Source organism: Austrofundulus limnaeus, unplaced genomic scaffold, assembly GCF_001266775.1.
Source record: "Austrofundulus limnaeus strain Quisiro unplaced genomic scaffold, Austrofundulus_limnaeus-1.0 Scaffold47, whole genome shotgun sequence".
Lineage (NCBI taxonomy): Eukaryota > Metazoa > Chordata > Actinopteri > Cyprinodontiformes > Rivulidae > Austrofundulus > Austrofundulus limnaeus.
In genome coordinates, this window is record NW_013952449.1 from 197,511 (window position 1) to 208,522 (window position 11,012).

Sequence of the window (11,012 nt, forward strand, 5' to 3'; positions counted from 1 at the left end):
AAGTAAGTAAGTAAGTAAGTAAGTAAGTAAGTAAGTAAGTAAACTTTATTTTTATAGCACCTTTCACAGACACAAACATCACAAAGTGCATAACAGACAGCAAAATAACTAAAAATAGCAATAAAACAGATCACAAATATAAAAAACAACAATTAAAACACAGTAAAAAGCATTAACTAAAAGCTTGTCTGAATAAAAATGTCTTAAGATGTTTCTTTAAAGAGTCAGTAGAATCTGAACAGCGAAGGGACAGAGGGAGGTTCCAGAGCCTCGGGACCACCACCTGAAAAGCTTTGTCTCCACTGGTTTTATAATGGGTTCGAGGGACCACCAGCAGCATTTGATTGAAGACCTCAATGTCCTGGATGGACAGAGAGGCTTCAGAAGGTCCAGTATGTATTTGGGGGCCTGACCATGAAGTGCTCTGAAAGTTAAAACYAAAATTTTAAAATGACTCCTCAAATGCACAGGGAGCCATTTGAGGAGTCATCTCCTCAAATGGAGGACTTTTCACAGCACTTCTAACACTCCAGGGTTGCTCATAGAACAGATGAGCTGCTTTAATTTGTACTTGAACAGTTTAAAATAGTCATGAATCCAAACCTCATGTGATTTTGTCCCACCGTGGGACAGAAACAAGACACAAATAGCTGCTGTGTTAACTTTTGTGTTGGTATTTCAGCTCTTTTGGCAAAAATGAGGAGATTTCCACAACAAAAGGATCTGTTTAAGGGTTGTTTTTAAAAAGTGAGGAAACAAACTGTAGTTCAGATTAGAAGAACTCAGTATTTAGAGGCAAGCGGTCAGTGTGTCCTCCTTCTGAGCTGAGATGACTTTAGATAGTTTATGTCCCTTCTGGCCTATTTATAGTGCTGGCCCTCACAACAATGTCCTCTGTAACTCGACTCCGTCTGTTAAGTCAGAGCATGCTGAATGCCAGCTGTCAGAAGCAGAAGCAGCACAGTTTCCTGCTGACTCTCGCGCAGAGCTTCATGGAGTTTGTAGGGCGGCCAAGACCCTCTGAGACCTGCAACCTCCTAGCAGTCCCGGGTCTCAGATCCTTGGACCTGGACGAGGATGAGGGCAACATTGTGATCGGCATCAGACCCAAATCCTCTCCTGTCCCAACAAGAAAGTCCTCGTTCACGGACGAAGACTCAGAGCCTGAGCCTCCGTCTCTCTGTGGCTCCAGGAGAGTGTCCTTTGCGGATGCCAAAGGTCTCAGTCTGGTTCAGGTGAAGGAGTTTGATACAAGGGACGTACCAAAACGACCAGGATTTGACTCTGCAGCAGCTGATGATACGAGCGTTTCAGAATATTACCTCTCACCTTTAACCTTCTCCCTGTCATCTGATGAGCTGTCCGCTCGAGTTCGGGAGCAAAAAATAGAGCTAGAAACAATTGAGCTACTTCCAGGGACTGCAATACTCAAAGGTGTGATCCGAGTTCTTAACATCTCCTACAGTAAGTCAGTCTTTGTCCGAACTACTTTTGACAACTGGTGCAACCACTTTGACCTTCTGGCAGAGTACATCCCTGATTCCAGTGACGGTGTGACCGATTCCTTCTTGTTTAAACTCACCTTAGTGCCTCCATTTGGAGACCAGGGAACCAGAGTAGACTTTTGTTTGCGGTACGAAACTCCTGTTGGGACATTTTGGGCCAACAATGACAACAAAAACTATGTGCTGCTCTGTTACCAAGGAAGGAAGGAGGAGAAGGAGAGGGGACAAAGGGAAAATGTAAACAAGAAAAGCTGCCTGAAGACTGTCAAGTAAGGACAAAAGGTGGTTTAATGACGGGAATTTTTTACTTGTTTGAGTTTGATTCTGTTTGTACTTTTTACATGTAAAATAATTCAGTTTAAAAATTGTGAAAGAGTCAAGTCTGGGGTTGTTTTAGAGCTCTGACAAAGTAAGTACAATCAGTCATTAATCCAGAGTACAGAGCAAAGAACTCCACCAAAGCTCTTGTAGGTGGAAACAAACTGAGTTATATTGTTTTACTAAAACCCAGCCACACTGCAACTGATTTTTAAGGCTACACTGCTGCTTTTTTTGTTTGTACTCGCCTCCACTTGATTTTTAGTAAATTACTGCAATACCCAAAAAACATCCACATCAATGACATCTAAATACTAAATACAGAGAGAGAGAGAGAGAGAGAGAGAGAGAGAGAGAGAGAGAGAGAGAGAGAGAGATCCTGGCTAAACTAAAGATTCTCTACAAACTACATATACTGCATATATAATTAATATTTTCTGATTTATTAATCATTGCAACACAATTAAAAGTTCCTTTTGGACAAAATTCTTTACCAAAAACGCACAAGAAAAAAGTGTGTGTGGATGTGGCCTAAAAATGAAGAATTTCAGTGTTTGTCCTGTTCACACAATAACAGAAAATTTTAATGACAAAAATTCTTTCCAAAGTCAAGATTAAAAACATGTTTTTTATTGACTCCTTAGGATTCAAAATACAGTTTTTGTTCAAAAATGATGTTTTAGCAGCCAATTAGTGAAACAACAACAAAGCTGCTTTCTGTTTGTTTTACATCTCTCTCACTTTATTTGGATCCTATCCTGACCATGAAGTTTTGATTGTGTTTAACAACTGAGAGACAGTTGTATCAAAAATAAAAAAATAATAATTTTGGGATCATTTGTAACCAAGCTCAAAAGGTTACTTTTCTGTATTTTATAATTTTTGTTATTGTCATCTCAAACCCAGCCGTTTGAGGCAGATGTATGTTTCTGGTTCTGCTGGAGGTTTCTTCCTGTTAAAAGGGAGTTTTTTTTTCTTTCCAGTGTCACGAATGTGCTGCTCAGGATGCAGACTGTGATGAAGTAATTCAGCTCAGTCTGTTGACTTCTTTAGACTTTTTTCTGTAGTGTCCTGAGATGACATTTATGGGGACTTGACGCTATATAAATAAACTGAATTGAACTGACTTTCACCATCTAGTGGCCCAACATGAGTATTACAGTATTTTCATGAGAGTAAAGTGGACAGAAATGTTTCAATAAAGATGAAAAATATCCTTTTAGAAAAGTAGCATGGACAGGGTTTGTTGCTCAGTGGTCAGTGGCACAGTTTAATCATCCTGAGGCTGCAGGTTAGATGGAAAAAAGGACAACTGCCATAAAACATTTACAAAATATTACATGGGTTCATTTTCTGTGGTGACCCCTGAAGAAGGGAGCACCCAAAAGGAGACATTGAGTGTGGGCAGGGTTCAGTTTATCCAAAAGAAATCATCAAAAAAATGTGTTTGTTTCTGATGTGCTGCTAATTTAGTTTGTGAAGAGCTAAATAAAACACATCGTTAGCTATGTTTCAGTTATCACTTTGTTCTGTTGTGTTGGAAAGAAAACACATATGCACACACATAAATAAATCTGGAGCGTAAAGATCTAAAGCCTGACTGGTTTCAATTTGATTGCTCCACAGCCAGAGTGTGTCCACTGTGGAAAACATTTCACTAAAGCAATTTTCATCACTGGACAATATTTCAACAGGTGAATATTTCTTTTTGCTGTGTGTCAAATAAAAATGAAGTGTTTTCATGATTGTTGCCGTAATAATGTGATTATAAACGGCTTCATTTCTTTCAGATGGATGTACAACCCAGCTGGAAGACCAAATGGAAGCTCAGAAAGTCTCAGAATCTGTGTTGGATAAACCAAACGAAGTGGAACAGACTCTACTGGTGAGTTAAATCACGTCTAACAGGAGTTTGACACCGACTTGTGTCCTAAACTTGCACAAGTAGAGAGCTTTGGGACACATGAGGAGCAGAAACCTAGATATGACCCCTGCTGACCTTTCTGCAGGAATGTCATGTAACCTAAGCTTGAGCTGCAACATAGTAATATAATGCACTGAGTCTTTAAAGGACACTTTGTATCTGCTGTTTGCACTTCCTCACAGACTCAGATGTTCTCATGCCTTCTCCTGCAACACAAGCCTGTGCAGTTTGTAGTAACACCTTGGCTTCATGTGTCAGACCACTGTTTGTGGATTTAACAGAACTGTTGTGTGCTAAATTTGAACTCTCCCTGTTGATGGACAGGTGGAGAGCAAACCAAACAGCAGCCGACGAAGACAGAGGAAAGCTGCACGGATGGCCAGAGTGAGAGACCACTTCACTCAGAGAGATGGAGGAGGCGACTCTAACAGAGACGAGTCACCTCCAGAAATAAAACAGGAAACTCAGGAGGACAACCCAGAGGACAGTCATTTAGGTGAGCAGGAGAATGATGAATCTGGTTCTGACCAACCTGTCAGCAATGCAGCACGTAAAGACATATGCAGCAAGTGGCCGGAGAAACCTGACCCAGGCGAGGTTGCCACAGATATCCCAAAGAAGCCGCTGCGCTCAGCTGATCAGGCTGCTCCCACAGAGGTTCTTACAAAGGCTCAGAATCCAAACTTAAGTTTTACATGGATGAAAAATGCAGCAGCAGGGAGTATGGAAGGTCTCGTTGGCCAGAGCAGCAGTGTTGCATTCAGTGACGCTGTGGCTGTGAGGAATCATCTGGTGTTCAGCAGTAACACAAGCAATATGCAGATATGTGAGTCTGAGAGCCAGGACTCAGACAAACAATCCTTTGATACCATTTTCACCACTTTTAATGACAAATTGGTGGCAAACTGTGCAGACACAGTGCAGAGTCCAGACCTTGGTGGAACAGATACATCTTCAAACCAACAAAACCTTTCAGGAGATGCGTCAGAGTGTCTCGCTGCAGTACATGCTGTTTTGGTTACAGAATTCCTCCATCCACAAACACCCTCTGAGACTGAGCATCTCCAGGAAATAGCAAAGGAAACAAAAGTGACCTCTGACCTCCACAGAGAAACCCCAGCTGGCCCACTGGAGCAGACATGTGAACAGTTTTTAACTGAAACAAGTCCAACAAGTGAAACAGATAAAGCTTCCAAACCGTTTCAGAGTCTGCCAGGTCATGTTGTTGAAGAATCTGAGCAGCACAGCCTCCAAGAGGGTGGAAACAAAATGACAAAGGTGAATAAAGATGAGGATACTCCTACAGTTGTGGCTGTTACAAAATTCAACAGATCTCTGAGCAAAGACAATCCATTACAAGAGTTTGTCAATGTAAACCCCAACAAAACCAAGGACATGGTTTCAAAAAGTAGCAGAAAAGAACCAGAGAAAATAAATCTCACATCACCTGAAACATCTCTGCAGGAAAATATTAGCATCGAGGAGGAAAATAAAGGACTTTTAAGTCCACAAAAAGGTGATAAAAACAACTCTGATGAGGTTGAGGCTGATGGATTTGTGATAAGTAACCAGGACAGTCATGAAGACATATTTGAGGGAATAAAAGATGAAAAACCTCCCAACAAAATAAAGTATCACATGGCAAAAGTTGGTGTCTTAAAGGAAGAAGAGGCCGTCTTTTTAGAAAACAATGCTGAGATGAAAAACTGGGAAACAATGTTTGAAGAGGAGGAAAATAGCACACAGACAGATGAAGAGGAAGGTGGGCTGCTAAAATCCATAACAAAGGACAAGAAAGTAGTGGACAAAGATATTTCAGAGAGAAATGAAGAGAAATTAGTTAAGGAGGGGGCGGCTGATGAAGTGAAAGGGGACGAGGTGGACATCATGGCAGTGACAGATAACAGTGAGTTCAAGACTGCAGAGATTTTAGTCAATGAAGACTCTGGATTAGAGGATGTTAGAGTCTTTCAGGAAAAGAAAAATGCTGAAGATGAAACAGAAACAGAGATGCAGCTGGTCAGCCCTGAAAAGAAAAGCATCAGAGAAGAAGAGGAGATGGTCATGAACTGCGATGGTGAAGCAGGTGAGGAGCAGGAGAATCGAACAGAGCCTCAGCAGGAAGACAGAGATTACAGGGATGAAATCCCAGCAGATATGGAAACAGACTACATGTCAGCAGATGGCAGAGGAGATGAAGTGGGGTCAAACTTGGCAGAAGGCAAGGCTGAAGATAATTTATCTGCTCTGCTGAGCAACGAGCTGCAGTTCATCAAAGAAAACACAAGGGAAGGGGCCTGGATCCAGACCGACACCTGTCGTTCCGAACATGCCACCTGTGATTGCTCAGTGGAACCCCTCACTTTAGAGACCGTTTTAACAGATGAACCCGACCAGATGAGTCACAGCAGCAGCTCAGCAGAGTCCGACTCAGACGACGACGAGGTGGGGCTGTACATGCACTGCCTGAGGACCACCGGTGCGCCAACGCAGGCCCAGAAGAAAAAAGCCAAAGAGGCAGGCTTCATTGTGACCAGAGGCAAACTACCACCCACCACCATGCCCCCCATCAGTGAGTCTCTGGATGAAGACGTCCTGCTCAGTTGCCCTCAGGAAAAGCCTGGCGGTACGCAGACAGCAGAGACAAGTGGACAGGACAAAAGCAGCCAAAGTGTTTGGAGGTGGAGAGGGATGATTTCCTGCTGCAGTGTCTCTAAAGCACAAGCACTGTTATATGCCACCTTATTAGTGATATTTTTAGTCACGGCTTATCATTATGATTTTCTGGCCTGTTTTGGGCTCTACTTGTTATCAGTCATTTGGCTCTGCTGCCAAGGAGAGAGAAAACCAGTTAAACACAATGAAAGAGCAGGCTGAAATAAACAGCCAAAGTCAGTTTTAACATGGTACTCCTGGGCATTACATTTTATATACATCACATTTCAGAATACATGTTGTATATTTTCTATATTTATTTCTTTGTTGCCAAGTGTAAAAACATTTGTTTTGTTTAGTTTTTTCTTTTTTGCTCATCTGTACATTAAATTTGTGTCATTTAGGGGAGACGCTGGGGATCACTGAGTTTTCTGAGGTGGCAGTGGAAGCCAAGTGTGTGCTGTTTGGTTACTTTCAATAAAAACATTTTTTGACTTATTATAACAGTGAAGTGAATAGTGTATAACTAATAAATGTTTCTTTAAATCTGCTTTCCTTGTATTGTTTAAATATTACCACATCTTAAACTTGTAGCCTGCTGAGAAGAAGAATTGCTTCAATGTTTCAATAAACTTTGATCACACAGGCGCTGTATGTATGTACAAGTACAAAATACATGTTCATACATCATTTATATCCTGGACCAAACATGAGTAAATGAAGGCCTGAGGACCAAAACAGTTCTCGAGTTATCTCAATCTTCATATTATCATGCAAAAATAAACTTGAAATAAATTCATGAAAATCAGGATTAAAAAAAGTCATGAAAAAATCTTATCAAAAATTAACAGCTATGTTTAAAATGGGCACAATAATTACATTGTTTAGTGGATAGGGTTTTTTTAACAATTAGCAATAAAACACAATGAGTTACGAAACAAATAGCAAACTTGTCAAAGAGTTAATGCCACCTGTTTCTGGTGTTTAGATTGTTTCAGGTGTTTTAGGTGTTTCAGGTGTTTCCAGTGCTTTAACTGAAATGTTTCAGATATTACAAAGGTTTCAAGTGTTTTCAATGTTTCAGATGTTTTAGGTGTTTCAAAGCTTTCTGGTGTTTCAGATATTTTATGTTTCAGGTGTTTCGGATGTTTAAGGTATTTCAGGTGTTTCAGGTGTTTTAGATGTTTTAGCTGTTTTAGATTTTCAGGTGTTTCAAATGTTTCAGGTGTTTCAGATGTTTCAGGTGTTTCGGGTGTTTCAGGAGTTTCAAATATTTCAGGTGTTTCAGGTGTTAGCTCACAGGATTTGTTTCCAGAAATAAATTGATTCCACAACATCATTGAAACAAGGCTAGGGAAGTGGGCTAGAAATGTCTAAAATCTGCCATTTTTGAGGACAACTTTTATTATATGGTAAACAATGTTGAGTTCTATGTTAGAATACGTGTTTATAATTTTTTTAGTTTATTTATTTCTTCATCATCAGTGACTTTTTTAAGTGAAGAGAAAATAGAGACAGAGAGAAAAACAGAGGGAGAAGTAATTAGAAAGATTGAAATAGCGATTAGAAGTATATTAAATATACACCAACAAAACACAGGACCACACACCCAACATCTGTCCGCTCACCTGAAAAATAAATGGATAAATACATGGAGGGCATATATAAATATATACACATACTCATACATATATAAAGATATACATACATACATGCCTACATTCATAAATATTGTCAGTATATACACACAGACACGTATACACACTCAGTGACCAGTCAGAACCCCCGGATCAGAACACCTGTCTGTGAGCAGTTGTGAACATGTGTGTATATACAAGATTTCTCCAATGGAATATTTAATAGTGACTGTGGAGGACCGAGACCCAACCCCCAAGACACCAGGCAGACATAGGGAAGACCAGAGCCCAAGGGCCCGAGAGGAATCCCGAGCACAGAGCCCCAAGGGGCACCCGCACAGGAAGATCCGCCCACCCACCCCCCAGATCAGACCATAGGAGAGAACTGGGAGAATCCCCCCAGCGACCACACGCACAGCCCCCAGGGCTAGCAGCGACAAACTCATGGGCCCCACCGGCACGCGCCATACCAAAGCAGATCCAGGAAAGGGCACAGAGGTCCGGGCCCCCAGGGCGCACCCCCTCCAGGCCAAAACCCGACAGGGCCAGAGGTCCCGAGCCCCAGCAGGCAGTCACCAGGCCAGGCCGGCACACACCCCAGCGCCCAGCCCCAGACCCCGGGAACCCCCAGCATGTCGGCGGCCAGCCGCACACCCCACCGGGGGCCGAGTAGCAGCGGGCCCCCAGATAAACTAGCAGGAGGGGCAGCCCAGACCGCAGCCTGACAAATACCCAAACATACACATACACAATCGCACCATCCCACCCTCATCCTCACCCCCACTCTATCAAAGACATACAAGGATGCCACATTCCACTCATACCCCCAATACACACTCTATACCCCCCCAGGTCCAGGACATGCACCCACCCCCTATTGGAGGCAGCACACACCCAAACCCAGGAGGTAGACCCAATCATTCTGAGGTGGAGAGGAGCAGATAGCCAAGGCCCGGCCCGGGCCGCACCAGGATGCCCGGCCAGCCCCCCGTCGCAGAGAAGCCACACCCATGACCACTGAGGTGAAAAAAATCACTTCTTCTTGTCCAAAATTGAACTGTTGTTGATCTCGGATAAAAATGACTCTGGATTCAGGCTGGTTTGAACAGCAAGCAACTTTATTTCTGCTGATCAAGAATACAGCCTAAGATCAAATTATGGCCTTCAGCCAAACGATTCTCCAGTAAGAAAGTAGGAGAAAGAAAGGCCAAAGTTGGGGGTGTACAGAGGTCTTTAAGCAAGCAGGCATACATAAATCACGGTGTACCTCAAACGTTGTCCTAAAATGGTGATGTATGTGGAACGCTGAAGCTGAATGGCTGATGAACCACACGTGTACATTCCTTAGACAAACCCCCACTCTTTGGACACTACACCACCCCACCACACCGCCAACGACCAAGTGCACCCCCCCCACCCGTCCACCCCCCGGAACCCGGCAGCCACCCCGGCCAGGGGTCCACCCACAGGAACCAAGAGCCACACCTCAGGAGACCAAGCAGCACCAGGGAGGATGGAGAGCCAGCCCCGCCCCTGGCAACCATCCAAGCCCCGAGCCCATCCACAGCCCATAATATTAACATGAGGTTTCATTTCAATTTGTGGCCATTTTCTCCCATCAGATAGAAAAAAAATGGAGCTTTGAAAAGAATGTCACCCACCTTCCAAAGATTCAGAATAAAAGGTGATTAAAGAAGTGCATTTTTATGTCAATATCTTGAAAAAATGACTAACTGTTCTTCATAACTTGAAATAATGACTCTGCTTCTCAAGATAATTTAATAAACTAATTTTATAAAAAAATAAGTAAAACAGGTTAATCATTTAGTTCAAGTTAGAAAAGTAAAGTAAAAATAGTTTCAAAATTACAGAACAAACAAATTGTTCATTTTTTCACCATATTCATCCAAACAAGCTTTGTTTATGACGACCATTAGACAAATATTTTATCTCAAGATAAACAAGCTTTATTCTTAAGAAAATAATAATAATAGAAGGTAAAGTTGTTATTGGCTTCTGTAAAGAAACTTGATAAAACTAAACTACAATTTTATAATTTAACCTGCTCAACAAAATATAAAGTCAGTAAATAAACAAGCTTCTAATTCTGATCAATGCATATTATTATTATTATTATTAAAGTTTTTGACTGTTTGTTTCTGTGATTCTTATCATTTCCAAACACTTTCTTTTTTGTATTAATGTAGGAAACCTAGAAATGTTGCTGTTAAAATTGAACCCATCAGAGAAATAATAGTTTTATTAGCTGCAGGTGGAGTTTGTTTTTATCTCATTATCAGAGTACGCTGGCTGAACCCTGCACTCCATCTGACGACGACCTAAAAGGCAGCCAAACCAAATATTTCACACCTACGCTGACAGATATGAAACATCTTTATCAGTGTATTATTACTGGAGTTTGGTAATAAATCGTGTGTACTCTGAGTCTACAGACTGATGATTTTACAAGAAAACAAGGATGGTGTCTTTATAAGTATGGCTTTAGTACACAAGTCAGTGTAATAATATGTTAAAAGAACTAGTAACTTACACTTCAGCTTCTTTTCTGTTACTTGATTTGACACTTCCTACAATCATTTCCATAACAAATATATGTCCATGGTGCTGTAATGATTAGACTCCACAAGAGAGAGTCACAGTGCATTCAGAGCTGAAATCCTCAGCTAAATAAACAGCATAGCTGCTGTGAGATATTTTGGGAGTGAGGAATACTTTCTGCCTATCTGGGGATTTAAAAGAATTTATGACTACAGATTGAATTCAGTAACAGCTGTACTCAAACTACACAAAATGTTGGGAATAAAGCACTGTTTATGTTTATTCTAATCAGCAAACATTTTTTTCAATTCAGTTAGATAGTAGCATTTAAATCTTTAATTAGAGAGAGATGTTTCCGGTCAGTACAGTCAAACCTAATACTTTAATGACCCTAAAGACAAGTGTGTGTGTGTG

At 41.4% G+C, this 11,012-nt stretch overlaps 1 protein-coding gene across 1 annotated transcript; it reads left to right on the top strand.

Moving 5' to 3' along the window:
- Nucleotides 1-964: 964 nt before the first annotated feature.
- LOC106517282 (uncharacterized) lies at nt 965-6,428 on the top strand (the record flags this gene model as incomplete). The annotated part of the gene is given in 4 exon segments (XM_014008035.1): nt 965-1,774; nt 3,450-3,517; nt 3,614-3,708; nt 4,072-6,428. Coding segments are annotated over 4 exon segments (3,302 nt in total), but the record flags the coding sequence as incomplete, so codon positions are not given.
- Nucleotides 6,429-11,012: the final 4,584 nt, after the last annotated feature.